At 38.3% G+C, this 20,430-nt stretch overlaps 2 protein-coding genes across 2 annotated transcripts in view; both read left to right on the top strand.

The window, feature by feature from the left end:
- The first annotated feature begins 2,869 nt into the window (after positions 1–2,869).
- LOC105864199 (uncharacterized) overlaps positions 2,870–20,430 on the top strand; it is a 48,453-nt gene continuing 30,892 nt past the window's right edge. The window contains exons 1-2 of the mRNA XM_076009277.1: positions 2,870–3,047; positions 13,000–13,089. Coding sequence (XP_075865392.1) covers positions 3,018–3,047; positions 13,000–13,089 — 120 coding nt within the window. The 5' untranslated portion in view covers positions 2,870–3,017. The remainder of the gene's footprint in view (positions 3,048–12,999; positions 13,090–20,430) is intronic.
- On the top strand, positions 16,026–18,635 carry LOC105864207 (MOB-like protein phocein). Its single transcript, XM_020290247.2, has one exon. It carries the CDS (start codon positions 16,042–16,044, stop codon positions 16,717–16,719), a length of 678 nt encoding a protein of 225 aa, XP_020145836.2. The 5' UTR covers positions 16,026–16,041; the 3' UTR covers positions 16,720–18,635.

The raw sequence follows: 20,430 nt of genomic DNA, 5'->3' as shown, positions 1-20,430 counted from the left end.
TGAAAGAATCATGTGGTCTTTATTTTTGCTTCTATTTATGTGGTGAATTGCATTTATAGATTTACGTATGTTGAACCATCCCTGCATCCCTGGGATGAAGCCCACTTGGTCGTGATGGATTATTTTTTTGATAAGCGTCTGGATTCGGTTAGCTAAGATTTTGTTGAAAATTTTTGCATCTATATTCATTAGGGATATTGGTCTGTAGTTTTCTTTTTTTGTTGCATCCTTTCCTGGTTTTAGTATCAGAGTAATATTTGCTTCATAAAAGGTGTCGGGGAGGTTTCCATTCTTCTCGATGTTGTGGAATAGTTTCTGCAAGATAGGTACTAGTTCTTCTTTGTAAGTGTGGTAAAATTCAGGTGTGAAGCCATCTGGACCGGGACTTTTCTTTTTAGGGAGATTTTTAATTGCTGTTTCTATTTCAGCTCTTGAGATTGGTCTATTCAGGAAATCTATTTCTTCCTGGTTGAGCCTAGGGAGGCTGTGTGTTTCTAGAAATTTGTCCATTTCCTCCACATTTTCCAGTTTGTGTGCATAAAGATTTTTGTAGTATTCATAAATTGTATCTTGTATCTCTTTGGGATCAGTTGTGATATTTCCTTTTTTGTTCCTGATGGAGCTTATTAGAGATTTCCCTTTTCTGCTTTTCGTTAGCTTAGCCAATGGCATGTCAATTTTGTTTATATTTTCAAAGAACCAACTTTTTGTTTTATTAATCTCCTGAATAGCTTCCCTGTTTTCAATTTCGTTTAGTTCTGATTTGATCTTGTTGATTTCACTTGTTCTGCTGGGTTTGGGGTTGGTCTGTTCTTCTTTTTCCAGGTCTTTGAGTTGTTTCATTAGATTGTCTATTTGTGATCTTCTTGACTTTTGGTTATAGGCATTTATGGAGATAAACTTTCCTTTTAGAACTGCTTTAGCTGTGTCCCAGAGGATTTGATAACTTATCTCTCCATTGTCATTTTGTTCATAGCATTTTTTTTATTTCTATCTTGATTTCTTCATTTAGGAAGTAATCATTTAGTAGGAGGTTGTTTAATTTCCACGTTTTTGTATAGAAATGTGAGTTTCTGTTAGGGTTGATTTCTACTTTTATTCCACTGTGATCTGAGAAGGTACATGGTATGATTTCTATTTTTTTTAATTACTTGAGATTTATTTTGTGTCCTAGGATATAGTCAATCTTAGAGAATGTCCCGTAGTTTTTTTTTTAAGCTAGCAATGATTTTGCAAAGTGCATATGGAAAAACGAACATATAGAATAGCAAAAATCCCTAGGAACGAAAAACAATGAGGGTTTCTGGCCTACACGAAATTAAAACACATTAAAACATTCTATAATTAAAGCAGTGTGGTACTGGTATAAAAAAATAGGTAAATAAACCAGGACAGTAGAAAATTCAGACTTCTATCAAAGTTCATAAAAGAATTTTATGTAATAAAAACTTCAGAGGAGAAACCTTTATCAATACTTGGTGTTTGTGAACTGGACATGAAAATGGATTCATTTTTAGTATGCTAGCATAAGATACAGGACAAATAAAAGAGAAATGTAAATGGTAAAAAATTGAAAATATGCAAATAGTAGAAAGAAATATTGGTAAATATTTCTGCAAGCTGTGAGAATAAATCTGGCCTGTGACTCAAACCAAGAAATGTTAATAAAAGAAAAAATTGATAAAGTACACAAAATAAATATAAAACCAGAATATTGTACATGGCAAGAAGTAAAAATGAGACATCTATTTGCAACTTATATAAGACAAAAGGAAGCACGCGTGTGTTTGTTCCAAAAAATATGAGAGCTCTCAAAACATATGGTCTCATGGCATAAAGAAAAAGCAGGCAATGTGAAGGGTCTGTCAATGACCTGAGACGGACAATTTGAACTAAAAAATAAAGATAAACTACAGTGTATAAAATTCCATCAAATATGCAAAAAATAATGTTAGGAAAAATATTACGTATATGTTTGCTTTGTTTTCTGGGGCCACATCATTTTTCTTTTCTTTTCTGGTAAGCTAGTTTTAATGTAATGTAATGAAGACTCATTAGAAAATGCAATTCTTAAAAGAAGAATGAGATGTATTACATGCAGAGGAGATAATAGAATTAGAAAACTGCTATTTTTCAGCCCTCAGGGAAATAAGTGAAATTAGAAAAATACTAAGCAATAAATGCTAAACAATTATGTGAAAGGAAAAGGCAGATATTTCTTGCACCCATTGATCAACCTTAATATAAATAAGTGGACAAACCAGACATGTATATCCAAATCCACTAGCTGAATAGGGACGTTCTGGAAATTTAAAAGACAGAGTGATTTTGAAATATTTAGTGCTGAAAAAATACTTCATTAATAATAGTATATTAATCACATATTGTAATGATAATATTTTGAATATATTGGGTTAAATAAATTATTACAATTTCACGTGTTTTTCTTTTATGTTGCTAGCAGAAAATTTAAAATGACACACGTGGCTCATACTTTATATTTATCTGCCATTGCTGCTTGAGCAGATCACCTCCCCTTTCAAAACTCAGGCTGCCTCCTCAAAAGACCAGAGGTAAGTAAGGCTATGAAATAGGAAATTTTAAAATTATTGTTATATTGTTTCCAATTTTGAATATCATATATATTTATTATTCATAAATGGATATAACCTTATATACAAGGTTAAAGCGAATATTTTCCAGGCAGCGCCAGGTTCCAGAGCAGAGGGGAAGCCCAGGTTGCAAACCCGAAAATGTGGAAGCCCACCCCCTGTCACTCGCGGCCTAGGGGCGGGGCTTGGCCCCCTACCCAATCAGGGGCGCCGGCGTGGGAACGGCGAATCAGCGAGCCGCGGGAGAGGAAGGGGCGGTCCGGGATGCCGCCGGGGCCTTTGTCACTGGCGTCCGCCCGCCGACTCAGTGCTGGCTGCTCCTTCCGCGTCGCTGGGTGAGTGCAGGTTGCTCTGCCGAGCCTTGTCGCCCTGTGACCTGCAGGTACCGGAGAATCCGTGGGGAGGATGTCGGAACACCACGGAAGCTGGGAAGTGGTGAGTGTGCGGGGCTGGGTGTCCCGGGAGGGTTGGAGGGGCTGGAACAGGCTGTGGCGGAACCTGGGCCTCCCGGGTCAGCTCGGGAGTCCGGGGACGAGTCCTCGCCGGTGCAGCTCGGCCCTGAGCCGCCTCTGGCCACGAAGTGCGGCTGGGCCGGCAGCCGGAACTCCGGCGTCCTGTCCTGTTCCCGCCTGTGGTTTCGGCCTTCGCCAGAGCCCTCTCCGGCAGCTCGTGGTGGCGCAGCCCCACGTCTCCCCCGGTTGCGCAGTGGCCGAGGGAGGTTCCTCAGGGAAGAATCTCCACTCGGCGTGCGGCTTCCTGTGTGGGAGGAGCTGCAGTCCATGGGGTCCCCGGCCCTCCTTTCTCCTGGTAAAAATTGAATTAAGGTACCGTCAAAATATAAGTTTATTAGAGCAAACAGCGATTTATTAATTAGGAAGCCCCCAGGCATGGTTTGTGGTTTGGGGTCCACTGGAGTGGCTTGAAGGAAAGGCTTTTTATAGGTGCATGAGGATTCAGTAATTACTGATAACAGTTACGTAGTTATGTAGTCGCCTTATTTGGACTGTCCAGGTGGCTATGTTCTTTTTGTGTAATCAGAGTTTAATTGGCAGTTTAGTAGTTCGTAAAGCCTAAATTTTATTTCTGTCAGTTCATAATTTACCAAAAAAATGCATTTGGGTTAGATTTCAGCCTTCTTAAGTAGGAACCCAGGGCACTAGATTCAGTTCAGTCTAACTGCCTCCTAAATAGTTGTTTTAACTCTCCACAGAGTCTGGTTTTCTCCTGCATTTTCCAGATGTATGGGAAACAGTTTCTCAAATTCACCACGCTGTTCCCCCGGTGAAACTTGTCTAGGGCTTGCAAATTTTAAATTTCCAGTCCTTTCTCACATTCCCAAGCACCAACTTCCCCACACCAGTTCACATTATTCGACTATTTATTTAGTCGAACTATTCGGCTTTTATTTACTTTCCATAGACACGGTGTTTTTATCATTTTTTCACAGAGCAGTGGGTAGCTACTTCAAAAATACTTATTTTATGTTTCCGAACATTTCACATGAGAGGAAATCGGAGAATATTCACTTGACACTCCCCTGTAAAAATATATTTTGCCTCTCCTTCTTCCCTAGGCACACACACCTTATCAGAATGTCTTTGGGTTGAGGTTCTCCTTTGGAAACTTTACAGGGTGATGTGTCCTCAGCCACTCTCCTGTCTTTTCATGGTCCCAGCCTTTAGAACTGTCTGGGGAATGACCCAAGATGCCCGCAGTGGCCATGTCTCTTGGAATGTCTAGTGAATATCAGCCCTGGGTCATTTCCCAGAATACAACTTGAGGTGTGGGGATGGAGCCTCTCAGGGGAGCAGCTGTATGCCCTAGGGCTGAGAGAAATCTCCTGGTATACTCTTCATTAAAAAAGTGAACCCCTTGGGACATTTATATTTTCTTCCTGCAGCCCCAATTTTTATTTCTTGGAGACACATTGGTGTTCAGCTAGTTTGATGCTGGTATTGAGGGGAAAAGACAGAAAAGATTTCCGTTTTCTAGATTTTCTCACACTTGTGAAGGGAGAAAAACTATCTCAAAAAACAAGGAAAACCCATAACAGCAAAGTGGTGCAAGAACCTACAAAGCAGTTTGCACTTCAGGCCTGAAGTGGGGAAAGTGCAGTATTTCCCGAGAGGATGGTCTTTGAGCACTTTAGTGATCAGGATGGGGTGGAATGATGTCCCAACTGATAGGATGGCCTAGGTTGGCACTTCAGTCAGACATGTCTCTGTTCCTGTCACCACTACCCCCTCTCTAGGTTTGTTTTGTCACATTGAAAATATTTGTTTACTCAACTTTGTTTTGTTTTTTTATTATCTGTACAGTGAATTTTAGCAGTAGAGCTTGAAAGATAAGAAAATACTTTCAAAAAGTTATTTAAAAAGTAGATTTCAGAAAAGAAATCTGATCATATATTGGCATTTGTTAAAAATTCTCATTTACCTATTTTCTTCCCCAGAGTGAGTGTAGTAAGTTTCTTAGGCCTTTCTTTATTTGGAGATGATTTTCAATTGTATTCCAGGGCTTAGCTTTGGGAATGCTACCTAGGAAAAAATAGGGAAAAAAATCTCTCTTCTGTTTTGGTTGCAAAGAAATGAATAAATTTCCACAAGAAATTGTGGTAGAAAAATTGGTGAATGACAAAGACTCACCAAAACATCTATTCCTCTCTTTTTTGCAGGGTGGAGAATTTGTGACAGTGGGTAACTCTGTTTTATATCTTGTTATCTGGATGTTGAAGTTTAATGGCAAATCCTATGATAGGATTTGGCAAGTCCAAGAAATATTCACATATGATTGTTAACTAATAATTTGTTATCATGGAAATAATAATTAAATAACCTGCTTATTGTCTGAAAGGGATAGATACTTTTGCTTTTCCTGTTTTTTTGTTTTTGAGACAGAGTCTCACTTTGTTGCCCAGGCTAGAGTGAGTGCCGTGACATCAGCCTAGCTCACAGCAACCTCAAACTCCTGGGCTCAAGCAATCCTGCTGCCTCAGCCTCCTGAGTAGGTGGGAGTACAAGCATGCGCCACCATGCCTGGCTAATTTTTCCTATGTATATTAGTTGGCCAATTAATTTATTTCTATTTATAGTAGAGATGGGGTCTCGTTCTTGCTCAGGCTGGTTTTGAACTCCTGACCTTGAGCAATCCGTCCACCTTGGCCTCCCAGAGTGCTAGGATTACAGGCATGAGCCACTGCGCCCAGCCAAGAAAAGCATTTTTGGTTTGAGTTTTTTCCTTCAGAATTTACTTCCCTTCTATAAACATAAATAGTGAGTTAAAGCAATTTTCCTTCATTCTTCAAACACTGGGTATTTTCTCATTTACAATTAAATTAATAACCCTGACTGAGAAGCAAAGACATGAGCCTGTGACTCAAAGCTAAGGCCAGTCTTGAGCCTGTAAAAGGACATCATTGAAGGCCCAGTGAGTTCTTCCTGAGGGGCCTCCACCGCACGTGTCCCAGCCTGTTCACATCAACCATGGGAGAAGCCCTTCATACTGAGAAAAACTACAGAGCCCTGGAAAGCTGGGGACCCACAGGATGGTTTGGTTGGGCTTGGGATGGAGTATGTATGCGATGCCCCTTCTGAGACTACAATTGTTATTATCCTGGAGATGTTTTCAAATAAGACAACTTCAGATTTAGATGAGAAGTGACTTTATTGCAAAGAAGTATTGCAATAGGGAGAAAGCACCAAATATAAAATCTGCAAGCATCTCAAAGGTTAGGCAGAAAAGGGCTTTCTTTCATAGGTAGGAGTAAATAAGGTTAGAAGACAGTTGGCGGGTAGGGTAGGATGTAGAGTGGCAAAATTTTATGGTAAATCAGAGACTGATTTTCCCTGAAGTCAGGCTTATCTTAGTAGGAGCACAGAGTAGTTTTCTGCTGGCTAAGGCTGAGAAGGCATCAAAGTTCAGGGCCCTGACAGAAGGAGAGTAACTTAAGCCATATATGGCTAACAAGTATTTGAGACCAGTAAAAACAGAATTGTTCATCTAGTTGTTTATGAGGAAGAAAATGGGAATTTGCAGTCTGTGTCTGTTTTTGTGTTTAGTAAAACAGGGAGCATCATCTAAGTCATAATGTAGAGGGTGTTTCTTTGTAGTGAGCTGCTCTTAATGTACACAAAGGAGGGCTGATTGCTTTAATAACAGCTATTTTCCAGGGTTACCATTCCAGCCTCATCTTACCCTACCACTTTCCCTTGCCATACACTTCCCTTCCATTTGGCCATGCCTAACTATAGCAATTTTAATGAGATGGTAAATGTAATTAAAGTGTTTTGCTGAGTTCAATGAGTAGTTATATCAAATTACTGAACTTGAGAAGGGGGTTATGGGAACCCATGATTGATAGGCAGTTGTTCAGAAGTGTAGATGGGCCCTCAGGGCTTGTAACTGGCATCTGAAGTGTGGGCACTGATATGGGACTGAGCTCTGAACTTGTAGGGTCTGTGCTAACTCTGGGTGGTGTCAGAATTGAATTGTTGGACCACCAATTAGTGTTGGAGTGTTGATTGATGTTCATCAAATGCCACACATTTGATATCACAGGTGTTGTCAGAATAATGACATCACAGGTCAAAACCTTAAACTGACTTTAGGTAAGTTATCATTGGTGAGGATTGAGACCCTGGAGGAGGGAGCATTTTCACCCCACCCTGTGAGGAAAAACAGTAGGGTGAGTGGAGTATCCAGAATAATATTTCCAAACTTCTCAGGTTTCTCAGAATTAAATTTCCCAACTTCTCAGGTTTCTCTCACTTACTGCCTAGGAGTGAGCCATGCTGGGCTCCAACACCATAGTGAGAGTGGTCCCCAAGCTTGGAAATATGTTTAATCTGCTCAGTATGGGCTTCCTTGTAAACTGTGGATAAAACAGGCTGCTTACCTGAGCTGTTTCCCTTTTGTTTCCTTTATAAAATATTGCTGCCAAATAATTCTAATTTCCCAAGTATTCAAGAATTTTATTACATGATGTGAGTGTAAGATTCTTATTTTCTTGCTGTAAAATCTGTGTGGATTATGTGATATGGTCTGCAGAAGCAAAGAGCATTCTTGGAATAGTTTTATGTAGAATTTAAGTAATAAGAATATTGCTTGTATATCCTTATTATATATAATAAGAGTTGCCTTGGGCAGTTCTGGTGTGCTGCCTGATCTCATCTCTCTTCTTCACCTAGAGGTGACTGCCAGCCTGAATCTTTTCATTATTTTTTGTAGCTTAACTATTTATTTATCATGAAGCAGAGGTTTGCTCAGTTTTGACTCTTTTTTTTTTAGTAAGTTAATGTTACTTTTAATATTCTGTTCATATTATGCTAAAAAGGTTTTTATATGGTTTTTGTGTCTCAGTCTGGGACACGTGCTGCTGTCTGAGGCTGTGGGTCACCTGACTTACTCATCCCTTCTACAGCAAATGGAACTTTAATTGTTTCAAGTGAATTTTTTGGTGTTATTGACAAGAACATTATTGGTTTTATTCCCCAAGTGCTAACACTTTGTACATTTTTGACCTAGAAGAAGAAACTGAAGCACAAAACACAATTTTAAAGAGTTTACCTCTGCCAGGGTGAGGAAAGCTATTAATGCCTAGAAGACTCAGACCCAAGTAGCATTGGCTACAAGCTATATTTGGTGTTTGTTACAAGCAGGTGTTTAAAGGCAAAAGGGGAACAAAGAGGTGGGCCAATGCAAAGTTGTTAGGAATTCTTACTGATTTACACAGACATTGATTGGTAATTGGCTATCGTTTAACAATACATTTTACATTGTTTAACAATGAAGTGTGAGTTATGGCATCCAGCACATTCATGGCATTGTTAGTTTAATTTATAGCTATAGAGTACACATAGCAAACAGTTTCTAGAGGTGATTACTTAGTTCAAGGGTCAAAATGGGGAGTAGGAAATGACTGCTGCCTCATGTTTGTGTCTCTCTGGTCCTAATAATTTATATGAGGCTTGCATTTTTCAGATAAAAAAGTTTTCTTTTTCATTTCTCCCTTTAACCAAAATACTTCGTTTTGAAAACTTTGATGATCAAAGTCTGAGTGTCTAGGTGTCCTTCATTACTGGGAAGGCTTGTTCCCAGAGAGTCCTGTCCTACAGTGGGAAAGGGGGGAAGAGGAGACATCTCAGTGAGAAATTTTAAGAGCACCCAAAAGTCAAAATTGGGATGGCATCACAGAGTGCCAAGAATGAGACTTAAGTCAAGTCATTGATTTACATAGCTGCTTGTTTTATTATCTCTAGTCTTTGGAATACCATGATTTTAATTTTCTTGGAAGAAGTAAAATAATGAGAGATACACAGTATTAATAATTTGCACAGTAGGCTGGGTGTGGTGGCTCATGCTTATAATCTTAGCACTGTGGGAGCCCTACGCTGGTGGAAGGTCAGAAGTTCAAAACCAGCCTGAGTGAGAGCAAGACCCCATCTCTACTAAAAATAGAAAGAAATTAACTGACCAACTAAAAATATATAGAAAAAATTAACCAGGCATGGTGGCTCATGCCTGTGGTCCCAGCTACTCGGGAGGCTGAGGCAGAAGGTTTGCTTGAGCCCAGGAGTTTGAGGTTGCTGTGAGCTAGGCTGACACCAAGGCACTCTAGCCCAGGCAACAGAGTGAGACTCTGTCTAAAAAAAAAAGAAAAATCTTTACAAAGTAGGAATGTAATACACATAAGGATAATACAAAAGAGAATTTGTATGCCAGAACAACAACAAAAGTCTGTTCCCTTAAGGAGCCAACTAAAAACATCAGGAAGAAAATTAAATCCAGGTTTTTAATAAGTGACTATTTGTAGCCAAGTGGCTTCTTTTCTGATTTTTTCTAGATGAGTTTTTATTTCATGAGAAGTGTTTTTATACACACACACACACACACACACACGCAACAAGAGATACTTGCCACCATTCTTTTTTTTTTTTGAGACAAAGTCTCACTTTGTTGCTCAGGCTAGAGTGAGTGCCGTGGCATCAGCCTAGCTCACAGCAACCTCAAACTCCTGGGCTCAAGCAATCCTGCTGCCTCAGCCTCCCGAGTAGCTGGGACTACAGGCATGTGCCACCATGCCCGGCTAATTTTTTCTATATATATTAGTTAGCCAATTAATTTCTTTCTATTTATAGTAGAGACGGGGTCTCGCTCTTGCTCAGGCTGGTTTCGAACTCCTGACCTCGAGCAATCCGCCCTCCTTGGCCTCCTAGTTCCGGATAATTTTTTCTATATATTTTTTTAGTTGTCCAGCTAATTTCTTTCTGTTTAAAAAAATAGTAGAGATGGGGTCTTGGTCTTGCTCAGGCTGGTCTTGAACTCCCGAACTCAAACAATCCGCTCACCTCAGCCTCCCGGAGTGCTAGGATTACAGGCATGAACCACCATGTCTGTCTGTCTGGCTGGCTGGCTTATTTATTTATTTATTTATTTGTTTATTTATTTATTTATTTATACATACATACATAATACATACATATATACATACATACATACATACAGAGTCTCGCTTTGTTGCCTAGGCTACAGTGAGTGCCATGGCGTCAGCCTAGCTCAGAGCAACCTCAACAACCTCAAATTCCTAGGCTCAAGCAATCCTTCTGCCTCAGCCTCACGAGTAGCTGGGACTACAGGCATGTGCCACCATGCCTGGCTAATTTTTTCTATATATATTAGTTGGCCAATTAATTTCTTTCTATTTATAATAGAGATGGGGTCTCGCTCTTGCTCAGGCTAGTTTCGAACTCCTGACCTCAAGCGATCCACCCGCTTCGGCCTCCCAGAGTGCTAGGATTACAGGCGTAAGCCACCGCACCCGGCCTGGCTTATTTATTTATTCTTAATAGTTTTGTTTATAAAATCTCATGAGACATTTGACAAATCTAGCTCTCATCTCAAAGTTGAACTTGTTTTTAGCAACTTTTATATTCCTGTATATTATCATAAAAGCAATAACCTTCAAGTTAAATACATGATATTTGGCTGATAAGTCAGAAGGCATAGTTATTTTTATTAAACTGACAAACTAGGCTCACACCTGTAATCCTAGCACTCTGGGAGGCCGAGGCAGGCGGATTGCTCGAGGTCAGGAGTTCGAAACCAGCCTGAGCAAGAGCAAAACCTCGTCTCTACTATAAATAGAAAGAAATTAATTGGCCAACTAATATATGTAGAAAAAATTAGCCGGGGATGGTGGCGCATGCCTGTAGTCCCAGCTACTCAGGAGCCTGAGGCAGCAGGATTGCTTGAGCCCAGGAGTTTGAGGTTGCTGTGAGCTAGGCTGATGCCACGGCACTCACTCTAGCCTGGGCAACAAAGCGAGACTCTGTCTCAAAACACAAACAAACATACAAACTGACAAACTAGTCATGTTTACCAAAATATTTACTGAAGTCATGTGAACTTGAAAAATTTGGGGCTGATTTATTTAATTTATGAGCACTAATTTACCTTTAACTTAATTCAGTACCATACAGACAATATACAACACACATATATAGATGTATATATACATGTAGACACATATAATATATAACTTACACATGTACATTTTCATGCATCTAAAAGCTAAAGAAAATGCAGAATTAAATGTGAAAGAAAAAACTTTAGTGAGGAACCTGTCCACCCACAAGTCTTGGGGTTCCATGAGGAAAAGGGGATATCCTGCCAAAAAAGGAGAAGTCTGTGCTGTCTTTTCTGTGTTCCTTAAGCAGTCCTTAGGTTACTACTGATAGAAGTTTCCTTTAGGACCCTTCAGGTGGTGTCAAAGATGGCAAGGGGAAGGAAAGACAGAAGTAAATGGAAGTCCTAGAGGAACTAATTTGAGATCTTGTTTTCCATAAGACCAATAATGTTTTACATTATCCTTGGCAAGAATCACCTCACTAAGAGGAGGAACAGACAGAGGGAGCACATATAGTTAACAGGTGTTTAAAAGAGAGGAATTAAGTTGACTGAGAAGTTTTTAATTGAGAGAACTTAAGCCTCAGGTAAATATATTTGTACCTGCATAGCCTAAATATTGGTTATAATTAAGTGAACTTTTGATTAGAGAGCACTTAATTTTTTTTTATCTTTTAAATAGCAAAGATTTCTGTTTCTTGGCTTTTTCTTTTTGACATTTACACCAATAAGGCGTTTTGGAGGAGGGGCGTATTTGTTTATTAGGGTAATCACTATTTAAAGCTGTTTGTCTTTGAAATGTTTTAATAAACTATTTGCTTTTTTTGAGTATACAGTTTCATTTAGCTTAAAAGAGAAGGCTATGCAAAGAAAACAACAACAAAAGGAGTTTATATTACATTCTAAATATAAAACAAAAATTTAAAGAATCAATAAAACAGGAAAACAAAAGCTATCCATGGGGGTTTGAAAAGGTTACAAATGGGTATTCCAAATAAGATTTTTTTTCTTTTAGTTTCTTTTTTTTGTACACCATAAATAGTCACAGGAATATATAAATAATTTGAAACAAGCAAATCAAATTCTTATAAATGTTTCTTGCCTAAGCTAGATGTATCTACTGAGAAAAGAAAGTTTGTAGTGAGTCTAAAGGACTTTACTTCTCTGGGAAATTCAGTCTCAGCTGGCATACTATTTATTTAATTCATCTCCAAGGGACTGAGAAGGGCATGGGAAAGATTATTGTGGGTTTTTAAAGTCATTCAGCAATGTCAAACAGGCAGGTTGAGCATTTAAAGAGTTTTCTGTGGGAGTTAAAGGATAGCTCTCTAAAAAAGTACTTTCAAATTGATTATTGTCAGATTCCAGCCAGGAGAAAGAAAGTAGACCTCCCATTAAATTTGTCTGGTTTTAAAACCTACTTTTTCCAATTGTACTTGCGAATATACTAGTTCAAGAATTTCAAAATAACTCAATTTAGCCATTGTAATTTTGGATTATTTTGAGTGATGTGGGTCCAGTTAGTTACGAGGCATTTGCAAGATGGAGCTTCATAGGTAATACACGTAAATTTAGCTGGTGTTTCCAAGTGGGTTTGACCCATAAGAGGAAAGCTCAATTTTGACATGCAGTTTTCCAACATTGAGGAGCTTTTTAAAAGTGATCAAGGCCAGAATAGTGTACCAAGTCAAAGTGTGCTACTTACGTCTCTTTCTCCCACTGAAACTCTGTGTCAGTGTCTGGATTTGCTGTGCTTGGTCAGCAGACCTCGGTTTGGTTTCATAAAAAAGTAGAAGACTTGACAGCACCATTTGTCATATATACTTCAACCTAAATTCACCTGGTGACTGGGGGGTTTATCTGTGTTTTAGTTATATTCAAGAAAAAGTATTTTCCATATCATCATGACAGGAGGTAGTTTTGCAACTTGGAGCCATGTGCCTGCTGAGTGTAACTTCCTACTACCACATATCTATGTTTACAGATTTGGGGTTCAAAAAGGCCACTGTGTGGAGAACTTCCCTTGTGTTACAAAAGAATGATTCCTGTGTTTGTTTTCCTGCAAGTCATAAAGGCAAGCTCTTTTATTTGTTCATACTTTCCACTTTGCAGAAGGGGCAAGCTTTTTGACAAGAGCCTTTGTGCATTGGGACAGGTTGTGTTACAGTTGATGAGGTGCTACATGCCTTGGAGCAGGTTAGTGAGGAATGGTGAGTCTTGACATCAAAAAGTCTGCAGAGCTCTTCAGAATCTTATCTCCTTGATCTTGCAGAAATTCTGCCATTTCTGGGAAAAAACCCAAAAAGATCAAGTAGTTAGTTAAAAGTTACTGAGTTCTGGTCATCAAGCCCTACTGGACTGAGAATCTGAAACATAAGAGGGAGAGGATTATAAAAAAAAAGTAGAGATCACAGAAATTTGTTCATAGAACTAGTTACAACAGGGCAGAGATGTTTATTTTTGAGATCATCTAGTTTACCAGCCTTCTTTTCAATGATACTTTTTATATGTTGTATCTAGTTTAAAAGGGCTTTTATTCTCAATACAAATGGACATAGTCTTCTTTATTGTCAGGTAATAATCTTTTTTTTTTTTTTTTTTTTTTTTTTTGAGACAGAGTCTCGCTTTGTTGTCCAGGCTAGAGTGAGTGCCGTGGCGTCAGCCTAGCTCACAGCAACCTCAAACTCCTGGGCTCGAGCGATCCTTCTGCCTCAGCCTCCCGAGTAGCTGGGACTACAGGCATGAGCCACCATGCCCGGCTAATTTTTTTTTTTATATATATATATCAGTTGGCCAATTAATTTCTTTCTATTTATAGTAGAGACGGGGTCTCGCTCTTGCTCAGGCTGGTTTTGAACTCCTGACCTTGAGCAATCCTCCCGCCTCGGCCTCCCAAGAGCTAGGATTACAGGCGTGAGCCACCGCGCCCGGCCTAGGTAATAATCTTAACTGCAGCTTTTCCCCCCTCCCGTATTCTCTTTAATTATCTGGAAGATTTGAGGCAATAATCTCGTTTTATATTTTCTAAATGAATGTACAAGTGTCTGGACACTAGTGATAATCTCACTTTTATCATACATTTCCAATATATCCTTTATTAGATACCCCCATTTATTTAAGTATATTCCTTCTTGTACATTCTATGGATTAATAGATAAACAGAAATCATGTATCTCTATATAGATATAAATAGATATATGTTTAGACGTGCTTTTTTTTTTTTTTTTTTTTTTTTTTTTTGAGACAGAGTCTCACTTTGTTGCCCAGGCTAGAGTGAGTGCCGTGGCGTCAGCCTGGCTCACAGCAACCTCAATCTCCGGGGCTCAGCGATCCTCCTGCCTCAGCCTCCCGAGTAGCTGGGACTACAGGCATGCACCACCATGCCCGGCTAATTTTTTGTATATATATTTTTAGTTGGTCAATTAGTTTATTTCTATTTTTGGTAGAGACGGGGTCTCGCTCAGGCTGGTTTCGAACTCCTGACCTTGAGCAATCTGCCCGCCTCGGCCTCCCAAAGTGCTAGGATTACAGGCGTGAGCCACCACGCCCGGCTAGACGTGCTTTTGTTCATAATCATGAACAGTGATCACTTTTTTCATCTGTTAAACTAACTCAATATAGCAATATACTTTACATCTTCAAGTATATATGCATTTCAATAATGTATTCACATAAATATATACAAGGCAGTATTTTTTAATAAAATTCTGGGTTCAATTTAATCTTATTAGGATTTCAGTATCTATTTTGACACTTGCAGCTAACTTCAAGTTGTCTTGTACTGACTTTATTTGGTTTTTATGTCAGGTAATACTACATCATAGAAACAGATTGGAAGAGTTCTATATCAATATGTTTTGCATCAGTTTCTAAAACCTGGAAATTATGTCATTTTGAATGTCTGGTACAAATGGAATACACTCCCCTGAGGATGTCTTATCAGTGTACTGCACTTTAGTATATGTGTTGCTGAAGCAAGCATAGTGTACTGAACTTTAAAGTCATGAAAACTAAACTTTTCTCTGCATGGTCATGTTGATATGGTACATAGTTATTTTCATTCATTTTAGTTTGCTTTTAGTTTTAGTGTTTGCTTTTTAATTTACTTTAACTTTATTATTTAGTTTAATGTAACTTACTGTATTATGCATAACATTCACCTGCATCAAATGTCCCTATGTTACACATAAAAGCATCATTCAACAGGCGTTTTTCTTCACTATGTTTCCCACCCCCCTCCACAATATGTCTTGGCCATTGCTCCATACAGGTACACAGAGAAATTTCTCTTTCATATTCATGGCTGATGAGTGTTCTAATATGAGCTGTTGTTGCTACCCAACCAGGTTGTATTGCCTGCTGAAGAGAGAAGAGCCACTACATTGAGGCAGGCAGGGTTTTGAATGGAGAAAGGGTTTAATTCTACAGAATGCTAAATGGGGAGATGGGAAGAATTTCTCACATCTGCCTCCCCAAGAATTTGGGAGATGGAGTTTTAAAAGATATTTTGGTGGGCAAATTAGGTAGTTGGGTTTGTTACCTGGTTAGGTTTGGCATAAAATTATAGGGATGTAGAAATCATCTTGTGTTGAGTCAGTTTCTGGGTTGAGGTCATAATTCCAGTTGAGTCAGTGTATTAGTATGGGTTGCTGGTCTGGGTGGGCAGGGCCTAAAAGATCTCAGAAACTACTTTTAGATTTCAAAAAGGTGATGTTATCTACAAAGAAAGTTAAGAATCTCTATGACCACCAGCTGCTATGTGACTCCAGAATAGCAATTATAAAGAAGCAAACAGGGGGACAGTGATTATTATCATTATTTTTAGCTGGGTCTGTGCCTTTACAGAATTTTAGGCACTTACCACAGTTCTCACCTTGCACTCCTTTATTGATTAGTAAAGGGTGTTTTCAGTGTTATGAGACTATTCAATTTGTGCCTTATTAATGGACACAGCTCCTCTTTCCTTTATTTTGCTATGACATGTAAAGCCACAGGGAATAACCTTAAAAATATTTCATGTTGGACTATGGTCATGGCGGAGGGGATGGCAGTGCTGAGGCGGAACAGGCCGGGCACCAAGGCACAGGATTTCTATAATTGGCCTGATGAATCCTTTGATGAAATGGACAGTACACTAGCTGTTCAGCAGTATATTCAACAGAACATAAGAGCAGATTGCTCCAATATTGACAAAATTCTTGAACCACCTGAAGGCCAAGATGAAGGCGTATGGAAGTATGAACATTTAAGGCAATTCTGCCTTGAGCTAAATGGACTTGCTGTCAAACTTCAGAGTGAATGCCATCCAGATACTTGCACTCAAATGACAGCAACTGAACAATGGATTTTTCTTTGTGCAGCTCATAAAACTCCAAAAGAGTGTCCTGCTATAGACTATACAAGACACACACTTGATGGTGCTGCATGTCTTCTGAATAGCAATAAATATTTTCCCAGCAGGGTTAGCATAAAGGAATCATCTGTAGCAAAACTAGGATCAGTATGCCGTAGGATTTACAGAATATTTTCACATGCTTATTTTCATCACCGGCAGATATTTGATGAATATGAAAATGAAACATTTTTGTGTCATCGGTTTACTAAGTTTGTGATGAAATATAATTTGATGTCCAAGGATAACCTGATTGTACCAATTTTAGAAGAGGAAGTTCAGAATTCAGTTTCTGGGGAAAGTGAAGCATGAAGGGAATCATATAGAAAAATGTACTGATCACATAATTAACATTAATTATGTACTGTATATATATCATTTTAGACACATCAATCATGTATCCATATTATAGCTTCTTCGCTTAGTATAGGATTTTGTATGCTGTGTTTGCCTTTTAAAATGGGAAATACTTTTTAAGTTATTCATAAGCTGTATATTCACTGGTGTGGCACTCATGGTTTTTAAATAAGATTAGTATTATCTGTTTATAATGCCTGTTAATAAAAGAATTTACAGTTTGGTAAAATTGCTGCTAAACAATCATTGGATCACAATCCTCATCAAATAAACCCATCTATAAAAAGATGAGTGAGCTTGAGGTTTCACACAAGCCATTTACTAAAGAGATAGTAATGTTTTCCTTTGATTTTACCCCTGAGTTTAGATATTCTAGAAAATTCTGTAGTACATACTTCCATCTTAACTATTAACTTTCCCAAAATGAGCTAAAAGTGTTTTAAAAATCTGTTTATAGTTTTTGGTATGCATATATGATTATGTGTATATCCGAATATAAAATGCAAATGAAGCATTAGTAATACTTAATCTTACTATGCTACAATAAAGTGTATTCCAGGCCAGCATACTTGGAAAGGATTTACCTTTCTGCAACAGTGAACTTTTACATACAAGATGATGATAAGGCACGTAAATAATGTTCCCACTGGAAACCTGCTCTGTCTTCCCTTTCCCATTTCCCTTAACCTTTTCAAACTATGTTAGCTGAGAAGCTTTTCACCAGACTGTGATTTAGTGGTGGCTTATACCTATTTATATTTGTATTAATTGCTTACAGATTATACCTCATATTAGCAATTATATTACACTACAGGAAAAATGTATTGGCATAGGCTCTTGCTTATCTTTGTTTTCAAAATTGTTTTAACTACTTAGAAAACAGTCCTTAAGATAGTTTGGCTCTTCCTGTTAGTAATATTAATCTTTTCATCTAACCATCTAGGCAGCATTAGAATTGAAGAAATATTGTAGTATTTATTTTATACCCCCTCCCCACCAAGTTTGTTTGAATTATATGCACATATGAGATTATTTGCAGTAATACACAGGTTCCCAAGGGTATTGATTAATGTTCATATATTTTTTGGATTTTGTTATAATTCTATGTTTTAAGAAGGATTCAAGTGCAGATTTAACAATCTTATCATCTATTGAAGGCAGTTTTTGATAAAGCACTGGAAATCTTATTGCCAAATTGTAATGAGGCACTAAGATGGGGTGAAAAAATTGTACATGTCATGAAGAAAATATTTAAGCCATCTCTTGACTAGATTTAATAAATACGAGGAACTTTTTTTTTCATTTATAAGGTGTTATTTTGAAGATGAAAATGAATTCATCTTATTTTTCAAATTTGAGGGAATAATTTATACCATATTATGAGACAAGTATGTACAGCAAAAATGTGGGAAATAGTAGCATAATGAGAGTATGTATATATAGTTTATGCCTTTCCAAACTTGCCAGTCTTTTGGGCTTTGAAAAATGGTATCGCAGCAGTCATAGTCATTACTGTACCCCAACCCACAACTATCTTTTAAGAGGTTTTATGTTCACAGTGAAAGGAATGTTGGCTTTGAAATTATGCATTCATATTAATGTCACTATAAACCAATGGGAATGGTAATTTTTAAATGAACTTGCTAAATATTGGGAGACTAAACTACTAAGTTAATAAATTATATTTAGCAATGTAGCTATCTTTCTAGACAGTGTCTCATAATGGATTTCTGTTGCTTGACTATATTAGTGAACATTTGAACTAAGGTAGTGACTGGCATTGGTGAACTGGCTGATTATTTTGAAACACAGTTTGAATAATATGGTTTAGTGTTAATGGGGAAATAAAATATGACTTTTTTCCTTACTCATTCCATCTTCCCTGTACTGTGTGTTTGGAATTGATCATAAAAATATCTCCGAAAGAAAAAAAAAAAAATTTCATGTTGGTAAGATTAATTGCACAGTACATTCCTAGAATTGGGTTTCTAGAGTCCAAGGTTAATGCCATTGTACATTCCTTTCTACACTTTGATTATATAATTTTGGCTTCCCAGTTGAAATACATGGGTGCCTATTTCTTTATATCACTGAAAATTGTAGAGTTTTTGACAAGTGATAGATGAAAGTAGATGTCTCTCTGTGGTTTTAGTGTGCTTCCGTTTTTACTGTATTTTTTATTTAGGAGCCACTGCCTTTGTCAACTGTATGTCTATTGTGTTAAATAACTGAGATTGTATTAAAATCGGTATGTGAGAATGTTGCACTATTCTATTCAAATAACTTCAGGTCATTTTGTGTCTTTTGAATTCTTTTTTTTTTTTTTTTTTTTTGAGACAGAGTCTCGCCTTGTTGCCCAGGCTAGAGTGAGTGCCGTGGCGTCAGCCTAGCTCACAGCAACCTCAAACTCCTGGGCTCAAGGGATCCTCCTGCCTCAGCCTCCCAAGTAGCTGGGACTACAGGCATGTGCCACCATGCCCGGCTAATTTTTTGTATATATTAGTTGGCCAATTAATTTCTTTCTATTTATAGTAGAGACGTGGTCTCGCTCTTGCTCAGGCTGGTTTTGAACTCCTGACCTCGAGCAATCCGCCCGCCTCGGCCTCCCAGAGAGCTAGGATTACAGGCGTGAGCCACCGCGCCCGGCCTGAATTCTTAATGTTTTCATTATAATACATGTTTTGCATATCACTTAAATTTTTCTTCTGGATATATTTATTGTAGTTCCGCTAATCTCTTTTTGCCTCCATTACATTTGCTAAATTTTTATTGGTTTTATATGTAAAAACCATTTTTAAAAAAGAATATTGTAAAATATTCTACAAAATATATGTAAATTATCTTAGCAGCTAAGTAGGCCGTTTGCCAGTATTTTTTTTTTTTTTTTTGAGACAGAGTCTTGATTTGTTGCCCGGGCTGGAGTGCTGTGGCGTCAGTTTAGCTCACAGCAACCTCAAACTCTTGGGCTCAAGCAATCCTGCCTCAGCCTCCCAAGTAGCTGGGACTACAGGCATGTGCCACCATGCCCGGTGATTTTTTTCTATATATTTTTAGTTGGCCAATTAATTTCTTTCTATTTTTAGTAGAGATGGGGACTTGCTCTTGCTCAGGCTGGTCTCAAACTCCTGACCTTGAGCGATCCTCCTGCCTTGGCCTCCCAGAGTGCTAGGATTACAGGCTTGAGCCATGGCTCCAGGCCTTTGCCAGTCTTTTTGACTTTGGAGTATCTTTCTCTAGAACATTTAACATTGCTTTGAAATGTAAATAGCAAAGAACAGAGGACCCTATCCCACAGTTTCTGGTGGAGAGTAGGAACTTAGCAGGCACCTGGCTCCAAGTTGCAAAACTACCCCCTGTCATGATGATACAGAAAATTTACTTTTTCTTTGAATATAGCTAAAACACAGATAATCTCCCCAGTCACCAGGTGAATTTAGGTTGAAGTATATATGACAAATGGTGCTGTCAAGTCTTCTACTTTTTTATGAAGCCAAACTGAGGTCTGCTGACCAAGCACAGCAAATCCAGACACTGACACAGAGTTTCAGTGGGAGAAAGAGACATGTTATTGCATAATGTCATGCACGAAGAGTGGGCAGCTAACACTTAAGACCCCAAACTCCCCAGTGGCTCACAAGCAAGGATTTTTAAATACATGGGTATGTT

Source organism: Microcebus murinus, chromosome 13, assembly GCF_040939455.1.
Source record: "Microcebus murinus isolate Inina chromosome 13, M.murinus_Inina_mat1.0, whole genome shotgun sequence".
NCBI lineage: Eukaryota > Metazoa > Chordata > Mammalia > Primates > Cheirogaleidae > Microcebus > Microcebus murinus.
The sequence above is the reverse complement of the archived record's forward strand: the minus strand, read 5'-3'. Positions and strand labels throughout refer to the sequence as shown.